This window comes from Cyprinus carpio, chromosome A25 (genome assembly GCF_018340385.1).
Source record: "Cyprinus carpio isolate SPL01 chromosome A25, ASM1834038v1, whole genome shotgun sequence".
Taxonomy (NCBI): domain Eukaryota; kingdom Metazoa; phylum Chordata; class Actinopteri; order Cypriniformes; family Cyprinidae; genus Cyprinus; species Cyprinus carpio.
This window is the reverse complement of record NC_056596.1, coordinates 616297-635403: the sequence shown is the minus strand read 5'-3', so window position 1 is coordinate 635403 and position 19107 is coordinate 616297. Positions and strand designations below refer to the sequence as shown.

The 19107-nt window shown below is 36.2% G+C and overlaps 1 protein-coding gene across 1 annotated transcript; it reads left to right on the top strand.

Annotated features, from left to right (window-relative positions):
- Positions 1-410: 410 nt before the first annotated feature.
- LOC109061474 (protein phosphatase 1H) lies at positions 411-18932 on the top strand. The gene is made up of 10 exons (XM_042714973.1): positions 411-799; positions 3007-3169; positions 4556-4918; positions 5965-6077; positions 7296-7380; positions 7455-7573; positions 10334-10397; positions 12916-13023; positions 16706-16857; positions 17473-18932. Exons 1-10 carry the CDS (start codon positions 570-572, stop codon positions 17627-17629), a joined length of 1554 nt encoding a protein of 517 aa, XP_042570907.1. The 5' UTR covers positions 411-569; the 3' UTR covers positions 17630-18932.
- Positions 18933-19107: the final 175 nt, after the last annotated feature.

Sequence of the window (19107 nt, the reverse complement as noted above, 5' to 3'; positions counted from 1 at the left end):
TACTGGTTATGCTTTATTTTAAGTTGTCCTTATTATACAACACTATCTCTGTTTAGTGATGTGGTTTGCTTTGTTATTGTTGCACTGATATGAACTGATTTTATTAAAAAAAAAAAAAATTATTCCTATTTTTTTGGTGTTTTATTGGGTACGCTTTATTTTAAGGTGAACCTTTTATAAGGTAATTATAGCCTATATTAAAGCACATAATAACAACACAGGGTTATAATTGTGGTTTAGGGTGAGGTTCATGCAGTTATTATGCAATAATTTACTGTTTTTACAATAATAATATGTGTAGCTTGGACACTGTAGATGTATATTCAGTGATGGTATCAGTATATGTTTGTTTTTTACACGTACAGCAAGGAAGTGAAATAAATGTGAACAGTATGAGGGTCAAAGTCACCGAAGTGACCCAGTGACCCGCGACAGGACTGTCACGTGGTGACGTTCAGTTCCGCCGTGCTGAAGGTGCGCTCCTGCTGCGTTGCGTTTGAGCGCCGGCGTTCATTTATTTCAGCCCGTGACCACACACACACACACACACACACACCACCATCATCATCATGATGATAACACGCGTGCGGTCCGCGGTCTCCAGCATCATCGGCGGCATCATGGCTTCTGGTTCCAGCGCGCACGAGACCCATCCTGATCTACCGCCCCGGTTCCCGTACAGCAGGCCGGATTTCCTCGCGCTGTCACCGGACGAGGTGGAGTGCTCGGCGGATCACATCTCTAGACCCATCCTCATCCTCAAGGAGATGAAGCTGCCCTGGGCCACCGGATACGCGGAGTGAGTAGCGACGCGCGAGACAACGCGCGCTGATTTCAGTACGCTACGCGGATGCTGCGGAATGTTTGCGTTCCTCGTGATAATAATCGCACGAGGAACAGAAAATGAAAGATCCATGACACACATCCATACTTTCATTTCCATGCAGGTTTCGCAGGGCGCATGCGCGCGTTTTGCGCAGTCTATCATAACCTAATTCACCTCAAGCTCTCTAGTTGTAGAGCTACAGCAGTCGCTGCACTGAATAATGCTTATGAAATCAGATTTCAGTCAGCCCAGCTTGAGTTTCATGCGTTTGTGTTTGCCATCAAAATCCAAGTCTTGTGTGTGAGCCATGATATACACACACTGCTTTTAATCATTCCCAAACTCAGAGAATAGAATAATGAGCCGCGTTATTTATATACTATTGTAGTGTTTATTAATATTTTTTATTAGCTTTCATGTTTTTCAACATACATTTTAGTTGAAGTTTTATCAATGTTCTGTTCATTTAGCTTTCATTTATTTTCATTTATGTTTTAGCAATTTTAGTTTTAATTAAATTGAATTAATTTTTATTTTAGTGTTCTGCCTAAACTATTTCAATTAGTTGCCAACATTTCTCATTTTTAGTTTTTTTTTTTTTTTTTTTTTTTTTTTTTTTTTTTTTGTTTCATCTCAGTTTTATTTCAGCTTTTAAGTATTTAAATTACCCGAAATATATTTTTATAGTCTAGTTTAGGTGTTTTAGTGTTTGTAACAGCACTGCGTCTGGGAAATCTCCTTTAAATATAATTCTGTCTCACCTTTACTGCTCTGATATGAGGATGTTCATGTGTGACTGACTCACTTCCCTCCTGGTGCTGGTGTAGAGAAGTGAGATTGACAGCCTCTTCTCTCTTCATGTCCTGCGGCTCCCGGCTCTGAGCGCGGTACAGTTCACTGATGCTGATGTTTAACTGCAGCAGCGGAGGATTAACCAGAACAATAGAACAAGAGCGACAGACTGTGCTTTTGACCTCTGCCTTTAACTGAGATCAGAGCTAAAGCTATCTATCTATCTATCTATCTATCTATCTATCTATCTATCTATCTATCTATCTATCTATCTATCTATCTATCATTCTATCTATCTATCTATCTATCTATCTATCTATCTATCTATCTATCTGTCTATCTGTCTATCATCTATCTATCTATCTATCTATCTATCTATCTGTCTATCTACTGTGTCTATCTATCTATCTATCTATCTATCTATCTATCTATCTATCTATCATCTATCTATCTATCTATCTATCTATCTATCTATCTATCTATCTGTCTATCTATCTATCTATCTATCTATCTATCTATCTATCTATCTATCTGTCTATCTATCTATCTATCTATCTATCTATCTATCTATCTATCTATCTATCTATCTATCTGCCAACCAACCAACCAACCAACCAACCTGTCTATCTATCTATCTATCTATCTATCTATCTATCTATCTATCTATCTATCTATCTGTCTATCTATCTATCTATCATCTATCTATCTATCTATCTATCTATCTATCTATCTATCTGTCTATCTATCTATCTATCTATCTATCTATCTATCTATCTATCTATCTATCTATCTATCTATAATCCTTCTATCTATCTATCTATCTATCTATCTATCTATCTATCTATCTATCTATCTATCTATCAACCAATCATCTATCTATCTATCTATCTATCTATCAATCTATCAATCTATCAATCAACCAACCAACCAACCAACCAACCAACCTGTCTATCTATCTATCTATCTATCTATCTATCTATCTATCTATCTATCTATCTATCTGTCTATCTAACCTCGTGTCCAGCAGTGGGAGTGAGACGTCACAAATGACCCCCTGTAGATCCTCATTAACAAATGAGCATGCAGGAATGGGTTTCCGTGGAAACCCTGTTGTGATGGGGGCAATTATCAGATGCTCTTGTCCTGTTTAGTCTCCCGCTGTGACTCATCTGAGGAGATGACGGCAGTTGTGCATCATCCAGAGGCGTTTAGGAACTCGAAAAGCTTTGCTTGATGAAGACCTGATGAAGGCTGAGCAAGACACACTATTCCATCATCATCATCATCATCATCATCATGTTTTCAGCCCTGGGTTAAATCTGACCTCCTGCAGATGTATAGAGGCTGTGTTCACGAAGACACCGTGATGATGTTCTGTGTCTCTGCAGGGTGATCAACGCAGGTAAAAGTGCCCTGAACGAGGACCAGGCGTGCTGTGAGGTGGTAGAGCTCAGGAAGAGACCCACAGACCCGTCCAGCCCCAGCTACACGCCCACCAGGAGACGCTCCTCGCTGCCCAGCGCAGACCTCCTGGAGTCCATCGACAGCTCAGTGAGGCGTCTGCCACGCTCTCAATCATGACCAGCAGTTATCATTCACTCACACTGATGTGCTGCCAGATACAGGAAAACATTACACTGTGATATTTACTTTTTCTGTGATTATACTGTATATTGTCCATCCATCCATACATCCATTTATTCATTCATCCATCTACATATATATCCATCTACAGTATCTATCATACATCCATCCATTCATTTTTGGGAAGTGCATCTGCATAAAAAAATCAAAAATGTAATTGGGGGAAAAATTGAGTATTTAGACTTGGGTTTGCTCTTTACAAGAACAACTCAGTCCTCTTTCAGTCAACACAAAGCCAACAGAGATTTTATTTTGTAGCTTATTTTTTTCACTTGAGTTTTCACAGGCCACATTCTGCTCTTGACCAATTCAATACGACTATAAAATAAGAATTATTGATTTTTGTGTGATTATTATTAATACAAAATATTACAAATTAAAGTGAAATAATATATTGTAATAATAATATTAAACTGTAATATACTTTAAGTAATAAAAAATATATTACTGATTTTTTGGAAATTATACTGTGACAAATAATTTCCAAGCCACTTTGGTTTTGTTCTCTCGGCACATAAACCTGATTTGGCTCTTAAATCTGTTATCTGTAGTCTTTATAGTCTGCACAAAAGCACTAGAAATGTCCCTCAGAATGTTTCTAGTTCCAGAAGCATGTGGAGAGAACATGATGAATGCCATTTACAATGCATTTAACGTCTGTAGGGTAACATATTGCAACAGAAGTTTCATCTGGAAATAATTAAATTGATCAAGAAACATAGGCTGTGATATTATAGCTCAATATGATTTTTCTTGGCTTATGTCAATATCAACAGAAAAGCATAAAAAAAGTCTGCACTTTGGCATACTTTTAAAAAGAGCACTTAAGGACATAATACACTTTAAAAAATACACATTAAGTGTCCGGTTTAATTGCAACTGAGTGTAAATGTTTAAATATTATCATTTTTAAAATGTATAAATGATTTTGAAATATGGTTGAAGTACTGATGAACATCCATTTATGATAAACTAAAATACACTTTAATGCCATTTCTATTGAAACTTGTATGTCATGGATTTGGTATTTACACATTTGTGGTGACGCTGCAAGTTAGTGCACTTAAAATATATCAACTTTAAATGTACTAACAAATAACAAAATACAATCAAGTCTTTTCCATGTGCTTTAGTATGTGTCAACACATCAAAATAAGTGCTTTTTTTTTTTTTTTAAAGCGCAACAAAAGATTAAAACGTAATGATTTTAAATGTGCACAAGTGTGTTCTGTGTGTGTGTTTTAAAAGACAGTATCTGTGCGTGTTGATGTTTCCATGAATCTGTGTGTGCAGGAGGTGAAGGAGCAGAACTTCCACTACTGGGCTCTGTTTGATGGTCACGGTGGCTCCGGAGCCGCGGTCTTCGCTGCCAAGTTCCTCCACCTGCACATCGAGGAGCAGCTGCAGGAGGTGCTGGAGATCCTGCAGAACCCGTCCCTGCAGCCACCCACCTGCCTCGGCGAGGAGAACCCCGTCCACCAGCTCCACCCGTCTGCCGGATGCTCCCAGAGAGGCCTGTCGCGGGCGGCGTCGCTCAGAGGGGCCGCCGGGGCCCCGGGGTCCCCTAATACCATGGCCCCGCGGTTCTTCATGGAGAAGAAGATCAAACAGGAGAGTCTGGTGGTGGGAGCAATAGAGAATGCCTTCAAGGAGATGGTGAGTCCTTGGATCAGTCGCTGTAGTAAACGCACATGGCCACTAGATGGCAGGCAGCGCTTGTTAACGAAAATTCTGCTTTGCATCACTGGAATAAATGACAATTTAAAATATATTCAGATAGACAACAGTTATTTTAAATTGTAAAAATATTTCACAATTTTACTGATTTTACTGTACTTTTAACTTTGGTGAGCATAAATGAGTCTAGTGTACTTATAGATGGAAAGCAGCGATCTTACACTAAAGGTCTAAAGTTTAGGATCATTAAGATTTGTAATGTTTTTTTTTTTGTTTTTTTTTTTACTATAATTTTTTTGCTGCTTCATATTTTTTTGGAACCTGAGATATTTTTTTAAGGATTCTTTGATTAATAAAAAGTTAAAAAGAAGAGGATTTATTTAAAAGAGAAATCTTTTTTAACAATATACACTAACGTTCAAAAGTTTGGGGACAGTACATTATTTATTTATTTTTTATTTTTTTGAAAGAAATGATAACTTTTATTCAGCAAGGATGTGTTAAATCGTTAAGAAGTGATAGCAAAGATTTATATTGTTAGAAAAGATTTATATTTTGAATAAGTGCTGTTCTTTTTAACTTTTTATTCATCAAAGAATCCTGAAAAAAGTATCACAGTTTCCAAAAAAATATTTGTCAGCACAGCTGTTGATACATTGATAATTCTAATAATAAATCAGCATATCAGAATGATTTCTGAAGATCATGTGACTCTTTATACTGGAGTCATGATGATGGAAATTCAGCTTTGCATCACAGAAATAAATTCTATTTTAAAGGAGATTAAAATAGAAACCATTATTTTATATTGAAATAACATTTTGCAAGTTTTTCTGTATTTCTGACCAAATAAATGCAGCCCTGATGAGCAGAAGAAACTCCTGTAAAAACATAAAAAATCGCTCTGATCCCAAACTTGTGACCGGTAGTGTGTGTGTGTTTTACTTTAATATATGGACTGAATCCAGTCCCCTGTGGGTTTTACTGACCCTGACTGAGATCTCTGTGTGCTGGTGTGTTCTCAGGATGCTCACATCGCTCGGGAGAGGATGGTTTACTGTATATCTGGAGGATGTACTGCTTTAGCGGTGGTGTATTTACTTGGAAAACTGTACGTGGCCAATGCCGGAGACAGCAGGTGAGACTGAATATCCCCAAACCACATCACATACTTCATTTATTCTCATTTAAGAGAGCTTAGGTCCAGCTGAAAGAGACAGCAGGTATCTTCCTCAGCAGTTGTGTTTTTCAGTACAGATATCTAAACATCCTTAAATAAAGATACATTTACTTGAGATGCAAATTGGACGTAAAGTTTTATTTTCTGAGCAACTGAACAACATTAAATGAGATTATGCTTGAAACAGATTCTGTCAGTGGGGGATGAGAAGTTGATTTCTCTTTGAATTAAACACTTTTTTAATCAAACTTCACTTCAATCACAACTTTTTAATCATTTTCTTAGAAAACAAGACTTCTTATCTTAAGTAAGTTTGCTTCTCAAATAAATGTATCTTGATTTAAGAATCTTTTTCTACATTTGCACGGGAAAAAAAGAGCTTTTTTGCATCAGAGGGTACAATAAAAGTTATTTCTATATTCTAGTGTTTGTGAGCAGAAATATTCAAGCCTTAAGCTTATTATTATTATTATTATTATTATTTTTGTAAAGATTAATGAAAAAGTTGGAGATTGTGTTTTCAGATTAGCATTACTAATACTAAATATTTACATTTTTACATATTTGATACCATAATGATATATTGTTTTTTGACTCATAAAAAGCTCTTAACAAGTCTTAAATTTACCTTCATAAAGCCTGCGGAAACCCTGGACAGTAATGACATTTATTAACAATAATTTCAGTAATTCACATGGTTTGTGGTCAGTAATACTTTAATTCAGCAAGGACGCATTATTAATTAATATTAAATCAATATTAATTGATCAGAAGTGACAGTAAACACATTTATAATGTTACAGAAGATTTATATTTCAAATAAATGCTGTACTTTCTGTTCATCTGTGAATCCTGAAAAATAAAATGCATCGCAGTTTCCACAAAAATATTGTGCAGCACAACTGTGTTCAACATTGATAATAATCAGAAATGTTTCTTGAGCAGCAAATCATCATATTAGAATGATTTCTGAAGATCATGTGACACTGAAGACTGGAGTAATGATGCTGAAAATACAGCTGCACATCACAGAAATACATTACACTTTAACAGAGATTCACACAGAAAACTGTTTTAAATAGTAATAATATTTCGCTCCACTCTGCTCTGTTGAGTGCCTCCTCTCCTCTTCTTCTGCTGAATTCTGGATGATTGTGTAAGCTCTTCTCTCTTCAGGGCTCTGATCATCCGTGGAGGAGAGGTCATCCCCGTGTCCAGCTCCTTCACTCCGGAATCGGAGCGCCAGAGACTCCAGTTCCTGGTGAGGGGAATCTGGATTCAGTTCTGTTTGTGTTCCTGCACGTGTGTGGATTCACACCGAGTGTTCTCTCTCAGGCTCACCTGCAGCCGTCGCTGCTGGGGAACGAGTTCACACACCTGGAGTTTCCCAGAAGGGTCACGAAAAAAGAGCTTGGGAAGAGGATGCTGTACCGAGACTTCACCATGAACGGATGGTGAGGAGATGGATCTGATTCATATTCATATTATTTTTGCTCGAGGACCGCCCACTTAGGAAGAGTCCACCTGACTGACGTGTGAAAGTGACCAATCAGAGCTCGTTTTGTTTTTATGAGCCTTTATTATGACACTGCAATAACAGACCAGAAACTCAAATAATTAAATCATTATTAATCAAATAAAATTTCATATTAATATATATATAATTAATTATTATTAGTTATAAAATAAAGTAATATAATATTAGGTTCATATGTATTAATTATTTACATTTAACAATTATTAATTACATAAAATTACACCTTATATTAATTAATAAAATAAAAATATTAATCAAATAAATTAAAACAAGTAACATCTATAGTTATTTTATTATATATATATATATATATAGATAATACATACAAAAAAAATAAAAAAAATATATATATGATAAAAATATAAAAATAATGTTATTATGTATTATTATATTAAAATGACAATTATTGCTGAAAATAGTACTTGATGTAATTGATTAATAAAATCATATAATAATTGTGGTTTGTAAAAAAGACAAAAAACTAAATGAACTCTGGTTGGTCACAAACAATTAGTATTTGTTAATTATTGTTATTTATTATTTAAATAAATACCGATTACTGTTATTAATCAATAAAAATAAATAAATATGATCTGTATATTTGAACAGAAATTGACAAAATGTATTGTGGTACTGTGAAAAACACACAAACAAAATTAACCCTGTCAATTAAAAATTATATTTACATATTAAAACAATATTAATATCATGATTATTTACTTATTTTAAATTTTATTTACTAAATGTAAAATAAAAATTTATATTATTAATCAATAAAATCTTATCTTGTATATTTGTACAGATGTCAACAAAAATAGTGTACTTTTCAATTTATATGTATAACCCTTTTGCACAATATTTAATGCATTAATGGAAATGTGTGTAGACGTGATCAAATGTTCTCTTCATCCACGAGTATAGATGTGTTGTGTAATTTGCATCAAATGGTCAGTGAACGGCTGTGAGAGGTTCACCTTGAGAACGAGAGAGAGAGAGAGTGTGTGTGAGTGTGTGTGTGTGTGAGAGAGAGTGAGTGTGTGTGTGTGTGTGTGAGAGAGAGTGTGTGTGTGTGTGTGTGGGTGTGTGAGAGAGAGTGTGTGTGTGTGTGTGTGTGTGTGTGAGAGAGAGTGTGTGTGTGCGTGTGTGTGTGTGTGTGTGAGTGTGTGTGTGTGAGAGAGGAAGAGTGAGTGTGTGTGTGTGTGTGTGTGTGTGTGTGTGTGAGAGAATGTGTGTGTGAGAGAGAGAGAGTGTGTGTATCTGTGTGTGTGTGTGTGTGTGTGTGTGTGTGTGTGTGTGTGTGTGTGTGTGTGTGAGTGTGTGTGGGTGTGTGTGAGAGAGAGAGAGTGAGTGTGTGTGTGTGTGTGTGTGTGTGTGTGTGTGTGTGTGTGTGAGAGAGAGAGTGCGTGTGTGTGTGTGTGCGTGTGTGTGTGTGAGAGAGAGAGAGTGAGTGTGTGAGAGTGAGTGTGTGTGTGTGTGTGTGGGTGTGTGTGTGTGTGAGAGAGAGAGTGAGTGCGTGGTGTGTGTGTGTGTGTGTGTGTGTGTGTGTGTGTGTGTGTGTGAGTGAGTGTGTGTGAGTGTGTGAGAGTGTCAGTGTGTGTGTGTGTGTGTGTGTGTGTGTGTGTGTGAGTGTGAGTGAGTGTGAGTGAGTGAGTGTGAGTGTGTGAGTGTGTGTGTGTGTGTGTGTGTGTGTGTGTGTGTGTGAGTGTGTGTGTGAGTGTTTTCACTCACCTGTGATGTGTGTGTGGTGTGTTCAAGTCTTCTGTACAGTAGATCTGAATGAGAGTGTGTGTGTGTGTGTGTGTGTGTGTGTGTGAGTGTGTGTCTTATCTGTTATCTGTATGTGACTCTTGACTGTATTTCAAGTCTTCTGTACAGTAGATCTGAATGAGAAGCTGACTCAAATTTCCAGCTTTTGTGACCTGCATCAACTGAAACAATTGAAAAGATCTGACGTAACGAATGATTCATTCACAGATTGACATTGCTTCATCTCTCATGAACACTTTTGAAATTCAAAAGCTTTGGTGAATATTTATTATATTTGTATGAAAAAGAGTGACCATACATTACTTAAATCTCTTATTTTGTGCTTCACTGAAGAAAGAAAGTGATTTGAAATTTCTGTTTGGGGTTGGTAAGATTTGAAATGTCCTTTTTTTAATGTAAACTCTTCTGCATTTATTACATTAAAAATACAGAAAAATTGTGAAATATTATTCTAATGTAAAACATCTGTTTTCTGTGTGAATCTCTGTTAAAGTGTAATTTATTTCTGTGATGCACAGCTGTATTTTCAGCATCATTACTCCAGTCTTCAGTGTCACATGATCTTCAGAAATCATTCTAATATGATGATTTGCTGCTCAAGAAACATTTCTGATTATTATCAATGTTGAACACAGTTGGCTGCACAATATCTTTGTGAAAATATAATTATTTGATGAATAGAAAGTTCAAAAGAACAGCATTTATTTGAAATAGACTTGTTTTGTAATTATAAATGTCTTTACTCTCACTTTTGATAAAGTTAATGCACATTTGCTGAATAAAAATATACATTTTCCTACAAAAAACAACTTCTTGACTCCAAAGTGTAGACGGTACTGTGCTCTTCTTTCTGTTAAGTCTCAGACGTGCTTCAGCTGCTGTTTAATGTTTGCTCTGTTATTTTGCGCAGGGCGTATAAAACAGTGCAGGAGGAAGATCTGAAGTTTCCACTCGTATACGGAGAAGGAAAAAAGGTAAGACTGTCGACACGGTCACAGGAGGGTCGTCCTGTTAATTATACATCTTTATCGTAAAGAAAATAGCTTTCATAATCTTCCATTAAAATGCAACACCATGCTCTGTGTTTGAGAAGACTTTCCTCTCCGGCTGATCTTATCAAGACCAAACGCCTGTCAGTTAGCTCGTGTGTTTGTGAATCACATTTCGTAGCGATTAGAGACTATTTTAGTTATTTTTCTCTTTTAAGAAAGAATTAAAACGTGAAACATTTTCTGGATTCCTCTTTGCCAGATTTGTAGAGTAAACCATCATATCAGAGAACTTCAGAGAGAAAGGAACTTCAAGGCCAGCACACACACACACAAAAAAAGTAATAAAACATCTTCAGATGTTCAGAAGCAGTTGCACTGTGAGATTTCACGTCTGTTGTTTTTATGTCAGTGAGACCAAGAGATTGAAAAAAGATGCATTATCATTCCTCACCGCAGAAATGGCTAATTAATGAATTAGTGGTGTTAGCTACAGTAAGACTCATCACTTAATACTAGTATTTAAAGGAATAGTTCACCTAAAAATTAAAGTTTCTGAAATGTGCTGCAAATTTACTCACCTTCAGTTCATCCAAGATGTAGATGAGTTTGTTTCTTCATCAGATTTGTAGAAATGTAGCATTGCGTCACTTGCTCACCAATGGATGTGAATGGGTGCCGTCAGAATGAGAGTCCAAACAGCTGATAAAAACATCACAATAATCCACAAGAAATCCACAGCACTCCAGTCCATCAGAGAACATCTGGAGAAGACAAAAGATGAAACACATCCAGCATTAAGACACTTTTAACTAAAATACAAGTCTATAATCCATAATAACACTTCCTCCAGTGAAAAAGTGTTCTGGTGTGGAATCAGGAGAGAAATCTGCACAGATCAAGCAGCGTTTAAACAGCTCTAAACAAATATGTGTCTGGATTTTGATGTGAGAGACAACAGCAGATGCACTTTTTCACTGGAGGAAGTGTTATTATGGATTATGGACGTCTTAATGCTGGATGTGTTTCATCTTTTGTCTTCTCCAGATGTTAACTGATGGACTGGAGTGCTGTGGATTATTGTGATGTTTTTATCAGCTGTTTGGACTCTCATTCTGACGGCACCCATTGGTAAGCAAGTGATGCAATGCTACATTTCTCCAAATCTGATGAAGAAACAAACTCATCCTAATCTCGGATGAACTGAGGGCGAGCACATCTTCAGAAACTGTAATTTTTGGGTGAACTATTCCTTTCAGCCTCCAGCAGTATTAAATGTGAGTGTGTGTGGGTCGTCCTGCAGTGTTTGTGCTCCCGTCGGGGTGTTAACGTGTTCAGTCTGTGGTGCTGAACTGAGATCAGTCTGGTGTGACGGCTGAAACCAGGAGGAGATCGGCCTCCAGTCTTCTTCAAGGAGGTCTCAGCTTCACAAGGCATCTGTTCTGAATCCTGACCCCTCCCCGTCTCGTCTCTGACTCGATAACACTTCTCTCAGTTCTTCATAGTGGGGAAATGTTCTTTAGATTTTTAAAACGTTCTTCACACTCAAAGGTTCCTTGCAGAACCAGAAATGATGGTTCTGTGGAATCCCTTTTTGGAACCAATCCACCCTTCGACTGGAGTTTGATTGACAGGTGATCTGACCAATCATAAGGCCGAATCTGCTATTCAGTCCGACAAACCAGACAGGAGAGTAGATTAACGACTTCCGCTTGAAAAATAGTGTATCGACGTCTTTCCGCAGTAGAAACAAGCGGTTCATTCATGTTTGTTTTGTGCTATAACTAGTAAAAAGGAAGAGATGAACGGTTCACGTGCTCATCTGTCACCACACATTAAAGAGAAACGCTATTTATTGTTTGAATTTCTTAAAAAATGACCACATTTGAAAGCTGAGACTTGTTTCCTACCAGAAGTAACCTGATCTGTCTCGTCTGATGTATTTTTCACTGCATGAGAACATGTGAGAGATCATAACTGTCGATTATTCCCTTGAAATTGTAATTGCGATTATTAATTACGATGTTTGTATTTGTATGATGTTTATACCGTTGTTTGATGCAACTGCATGCCGTATTTTTATATGAAAACAAACAAGCTGAAAACACTCAAACTGAAAAACCTTTAGTGCTTTTCTGTAGTATTAAGCCTCAAATGTCAACTATACATCGGATTGGTTTCTTAAAAGTAAAAATATGAATAGTATTATAATGTTATACTAAAACTAAAACAATGGAAAAACCCTTAAGATGACATGTACGTGCACGCAGAATAACATAAGTGGACTTTAAACGATTAATTGCTTAATTGTGGCATCCATAATTTCAAAATTTGATTAATTGTGCATCCCTAGTGTGAGCGTGCCATGGCTTGTTGGACATAGCAACAGTAACTAAGGGGGTGGGTCTTTGCAAAGGGTCCATGCATCATACATCAGTACATCACGTTACAGAAGTAAGCTGGGTTGGTCAGCTGTGGTTAACTGCTGTGTTTTGTGGCTCAGGCTCGTGTCCTGGCCACCATCGGCATCACTCGAGGACTGGGAGACCACGACCTGAAGGTTCACGACTCAGACATCGCCATCAAACCGTTCCTCTCCTGCTCTCCAGAGGTGTGTAGCACACTTACACACACAACCACGTGACTTCTTCATTCATTACTTAGCTAACAAAAAAGTACCATGGTATTCCCATGTTGTTTGGTCACTGATCATGGTTGTACCATGGTTTTCAGACATGGCTTCGTGGTATTATCATGGCTTTTGGAACATGCACCAAGAAAATGTCATGTTTTTACCATGCTATTGCTGTAGTGTTTTTCTTGATATGGTACCATGGTATTACCACGGTGTGTGACAGGGTTAATATTGTTACCTAAAACCAAATCAATAATAAAAAAACAGTTTCATTACTTATAGGCATAAACTAAAATAATATAAAAAGCTAAACTAAACTTTGGTTTAATGTAAGCTGACATATTAAAATAACTAAAACTAAAAAACTAATAAAAGTGACAAAAATACACAATAACTGAAATTAAAATATAAAATAAAACCTAATTCAAATATTAACAAACACTACAGAATGTAAGTGATACTAAAATAAAATAAAAACACTGGTGTGTGGAGATTTACCATGGTACTGGTGTGTTTTTAATGTAATGTCATGCCTTTTTGGGATATTTACCATGGTATTACTAAGTTGTTGTTGTTTTTGGAAAAAGCTACCATGGTTATATGTTTGTTGAACAAATACCATCATTTTGTTAATTTCAGTTTATTTATTTACTACATATTATTGCAATTATTCTTGATATGGTACCATGGTATTTCCAAGTTATGTGGACATTTACCATGATATTTCACAGTTTGGAGAAAAATACTATTGTATTACTATGTTTTTTTTTGTTTTTTTTTGGAAAAGGTACCTTGGTAATATCATATTTTGTTGAATATGCACCATAGTAATACCATGCTATTTTAAAGAAGGTACCATGGTAGTACTGTGTTATTTGGATATGGTACCATGGTATTACCATGTTGAGTATTAACATGACACTGGACAGATTACCATGGTATCACTGTGTTTGATATGGTATCACGGTGTTATAATGTTTAGTTGTTTGTTTGGAGAAGGAATGATCAGACTTAGAAGATACAATGGTGAATAGTTATGATATCAACTGTATAACAGATTACTGTGGTATTACCATGGTATCACAGCTGTACTTTCAGAAATCAGGTCTGTTCTGCGTACTGAACTAATCATGAATGTTATATAACCGCAGCTCCATTTATATAATGACCTGCATATGAACAGCATTAGATTGAATCGAGTGTAAAAGCCACAGGTTTTGCTCCAGTGCTTGTGTTTACCGTGGTTTTTACCGTCTCGCTGCCTCTAAGACAGTCTGATCCCGTCAGAATAAAGATTCCTCCAGTGACACGAGTCGCTCCGCTCGGGAATCTTCTGAAGCGCTCTTGATCTTTAATTCACACGCTGTGTAAAGTTCATCCACGGTTCATCCCGCCGGCTGCAGCTCAGACGAGTTCTTTCTGTTTGGGCTTCTCTTTGATCTGGTTTTCTTATTCCTGTCCTCCTCCTCCATGCACTTTTCCCCCGTTATGTGCTTGTGCAACGAGCAGAAGTATGTCAGCTATGCATGCGGCTGGACTCCTCATTTCCTTTCTGTTGCGCAAAAACTGGGTCAGAGGTCGAGGATTGGTCACCGAGGGCAACCAGACACTTGCAGCAGATATGATATCTGTCTATCTGTCTATCTATCTATCTATCTATCTATCTATCTATCTGTCTATCTATCTATCTATCTGTCTATCTATCTGTCTATCTATCTGTCTGTCTGTCTGTTATTTCTATCTTTTATCTAATAATGTGTGTGTATTATATATGTGGTATATCTTTTACATAAAAGTATAGATAATTAAATAAAAAATGCATGCATTATGCATTTGAGATTTTGAATAAAATGTATTAATTTATAAACAATTTAAATGAACATTTTTTTATAATTTTTTTTGTACTTATTATCATTTATATATCTGTCTATCTTTCTAATATATATTTATTATAAAATACATATACTTTAGATATGTATATAATTACTGTAATTGTAAAAAAAACATATAGACAACTAAATAAAATATGTATTTAAAATAAATTTAGTAATTTATAAAACAAAAAATATTATTTTAGTAAATGGTCATATATGTTACTATGTTATCAAGTATGTAATTATGCTAATTTATATGTAGTATATTTGTTGTTATAATTATATATATATATATATATATATATATATATATATATATATATATATAATATATATGAGATATAAATATAAAAATTTAAAATTATAATGAAAAAATATATTTGGGTACATTGATTAATATATTATTTAAACTAAATTAAAAACTTAAATACTGAAATGTATTTATAAAAAAATGTATAGGTATTATTATTGTATAATAAAATAGCTATATGCTGTATCATTATCATTAATATTATAATTTAAATAATTGTTTAGCTTAATTTAAATATTGAACTAAATGTATTATTTTATTTAAAATAAAAAAAATGTAAAACCCTAACCCTAACCCTAATTTATTTTAATCTCTATTATGTAATTATTCTAATATAGATAAAATATGTAATTAAATGTGTATTATAATTAAATACAACTTATTATTTAAACATTTATTAATTTGTGTAATTATCTCATTTTGAAAATATTATTTTTGTTATTTATATATATGGAAACAATTATTTAGGATACATTGATTAATATTATAATTTAAATCATTATTTTAATGATTTAAATAATAATTATAATAATTAAAAAAAAAATCACAGATACATGGCTTTATTTACTGCTTATTTCCGCTTTAAACATCAAAATTAGTCTTAATCACCTGGTGAACTTGCTGGACGGGTGTTGCTCCACACGTCTGTGTTCATGGAGATCAAGTGCAACTCTGATGAAATCGGCCCGCGCTCTTCCCGCAGTCACGCTCACTGAGACACGATGTGTGAGCAAGACTCTGTCTGCCCGAGATAATGCACCAGAGACAAGAACTAACAGGCTTATGGGATTGTGAGCGTGTTTGGCCGGTCTGTTTTAAGGATGAAATTTAGCTTTAAAGAAAAACACCCACCATAGACACTGAAGGTTTGAGTCTGTCACGACAGATGAATGTATAACCAGTAAACCACGAGAGGCTGTGCCTTACAGTGATTTAAGACACGAAACAGCGGCAGCAGAAGCAATGCATTAAGACATAAATATTCAATAAAATAATTTTTTAGTTATCACCCAATATTATGCATTGTTTTTAAATGAATCGGCATTGATTTTTATTGAAAACATAATTGTGCACAGGTTTTTTAACCCAATTTTTACATTTAGATGACCCGTGCTGTCATTTAAAGCTACCTAATAAATCTTATAGAGATTTCATCGTTCTGTCCATTTTTTTTTTGTCCTTTTGAATATGTTTAATAATTTAGTTATTTGACTACAGGTGATTTTTTTTTTTTTACCTTGTTCTTGCATTGAAAATAATGCTGACTTAGCATGCATAAATAAATAACTTAAAATAATGCTGACTTAAAATTTTGTCTATAAATCTGTAATTTCTTAAATACTTAAAGCTACACAACCATTTAAAATCATTTTATGTACTAATTATTGCCTCTATATTAACTATGAACTATATTAACGTGCACGCCCGTGTTTGTGCATTATAATAGGACTGATGCATGCTGTGATTTCTACAGGTGAAGATCTATAACCTCTCTCAGTATGAGCACGGCGCCGATGATGTCATGATCCTGGCTACAGATGGACTCTGGGACGTGCTGTCCAATCAGGAAGTGGCAGAGGCGGTATCTGGTTTCCTTGGAAACTGTGACCCTGATGACCAGCACAGGCAGGTTCCTCAGTGTTGGTTGAGCATCAACCATCTACTCGTGCAACCCCGAAGACCATGATGGGTTGTTCTGGGTACAGGAGAACGTGATTTTGCTTTTAATACGAGATGGTGAAGTTGGAAACAAAGGTGGTTTCCTAAGCGAAGAACCATTTTTGGTTCCTCAAACTTTTCATTGATCGGTTCTTAAAAGAACCATTTGTTTCTTAGTGTGAAGAACACGTTAATAATCAAAAGGTGATCCATGATTGTTAAAAGTTCATCATGGACGGAACCATCGATTCCAATAAAGAACCTACATTTTTGGTAAATGAAAGGTTGTAGGTTCAAGAACCATCACTAGTGATTAAGACACATTAAAGAGGCTTCAAGATATGTTTCTTCTTCATCCAAAAATGCCAACAATTATTCACCCTTGCATCTTTTCAAACCTGTATGTCTTCTTTCTTCTGGCGTTTTGCAGAAGAGAAAGTCAAAGGGGTTTGGAAAGACCTGTTAGATCTTCAAGTTTGAGTGAACCGTTCCTTTAACCTCAGGCTACTCTTGGAGGGATGAACCTGTTATTTGAACTCTCTGTAAAATTATCCGCTGAATAGCATCTCTGTTGTTTTTCAGGTACACAATGGCAGCTCAAGACCTGGTGATGAAGGCCAGAGGTGTCCTGAGGGACCGAGGCTGGAGAATCGCTGGAGACCGGCTCGGCTCTGGAGATGACATCTCGGTCTTCATAATTCCCCTAATGCACGGCGATAAACAGCCTCCGCCGAGCTGACCAATCAGAATGCAGGGCGCTAACAGAATCGGAATGAATCCGTCTCTGACCCAACATTCTGGTGCTCAGACAGCGTCCTGCTGGAGTTTATGGAACCCGCTGTGCGTTTGAACTCATTTACAATATGAACACTTGCTTTTAAGACTTAGAAGTCGACAACTGCTGACTTTGAAGACCCACGTCAGCGTTCCCTACCTCCGCGTGGGTTGGTGGGATCGGTATATAAGTTTGCACAATAACTAAAGGTGGGTCCGGTTCTTTGAAGTTCTCCGTGGACAGATGCACACCATCCGCAGTTTGTTTATCCGCACTCATCTGGCAGCTAGGCGGAACCAACCGTGTTTTGTTTTTCCTTTCAGGATATTCATTTATCCTCTAAAATGTTTAGTTTGCGGTTTTCTTTTTTGCATTTCCTGAAAAAAAAAAAAAAAAAAAAAAAAAAATCAAAGCCATTCTGGCTGTTATTTGTACTTCTTGTTTTCAAATGACTCCAAGTTACTGTAAATGAAAATGTTTTTGTTTTTCCTGCGCTCTGTAAATTTGCAATCGATACTAAGCTAAATAATGCCGATCTGATCTTCCATTCATCACGGTAAGATTTTTAGGATGACACATTTTTAAGGAACAATAAATCACGTGTCCGCCTAAGAAGTCTTGCGTACGCCGACCATTCCCTTTGATTTCTATACACACTGTTGTGAATTAACACCTACCCGCAATCTGTTCTCCAGCGCTCCTGTGTGGAGGTTCGGTGAGGTCTGACTTACGATACATCATGTTCACAGTGGCACCTTCCTCTTCTACAGCACAAACCTGCTGTGAGCATTCGGAAAGGCTTTCGTATACACACACACACACACACAATGTGCTAACACTGACATACACACTCCCCAAGAGAGTGGCCATCTGGTCAGCACAACCTGAGTGTGACCAAAACAAGACTAATTTGGCCAGAGATTCTGTGTGTGTGTGTGTGTGTGTGTGGACTGCTCTCTAACACACTTTAGCGCAGTCATTTGTGTGGGTGGATGGCGCTGCAAGGGCATCACATGCTTACTAAAGGAGCTTTCTGGGAAGTGTACACACATGCACTGCAAAAAATGATTCATAAACTGCTTATGTGGCTCCATTAATGCTGGCCCACAGATTTTTATAAAAAAAAAAACTCATTGAAGATATTTCACTAGAATCCTTCTGAAATAACAGTAATAAACACGTTTTCCCAAATGATGTACTCTCTATGTAAAAAAGCAGAAAATCCAGACAGTTAAAAGAATAAAGACATAATTCACACCAAATTGAACATTTTGTCATTATTTATTTGATTTCAATATGTTATTCGTTGAAAATCTTCCCGCCGCGCCTTTCAAATCTCATTCGCGCTTCTGAAAATTCAAATATTTGGCGCGAATGAAACAACTGCCGTTAAGGATAGTGGCAGACGTTTGTTGAATCGTAGCTATAAAACACTGAAACTG

Excerpts from the sequence above, each read along its gene's own strand:
- LOC109061474 (XM_042714973.1), top strand. The coding sequence starts at position 570 with ATGATGATAACACGCGTGCGGTCCGCGGTCTCCAGCATCATCGGCGGC. Across the intron at positions 4,919-5,964 it reads AGAATGCCTTCAAGGAGATG|GATGCTCACATCGCTCGGGA; the intron begins GTGAGTCCTTGG and ends GTGTGTTCTCAG. Across the intron at positions 10,398-12,915 it reads TATACGGAGAAGGAAAAAAG|GCTCGTGTCCTGGCCACCAT; the intron begins GTAAGACTGTCG and ends TTTGTGGCTCAG.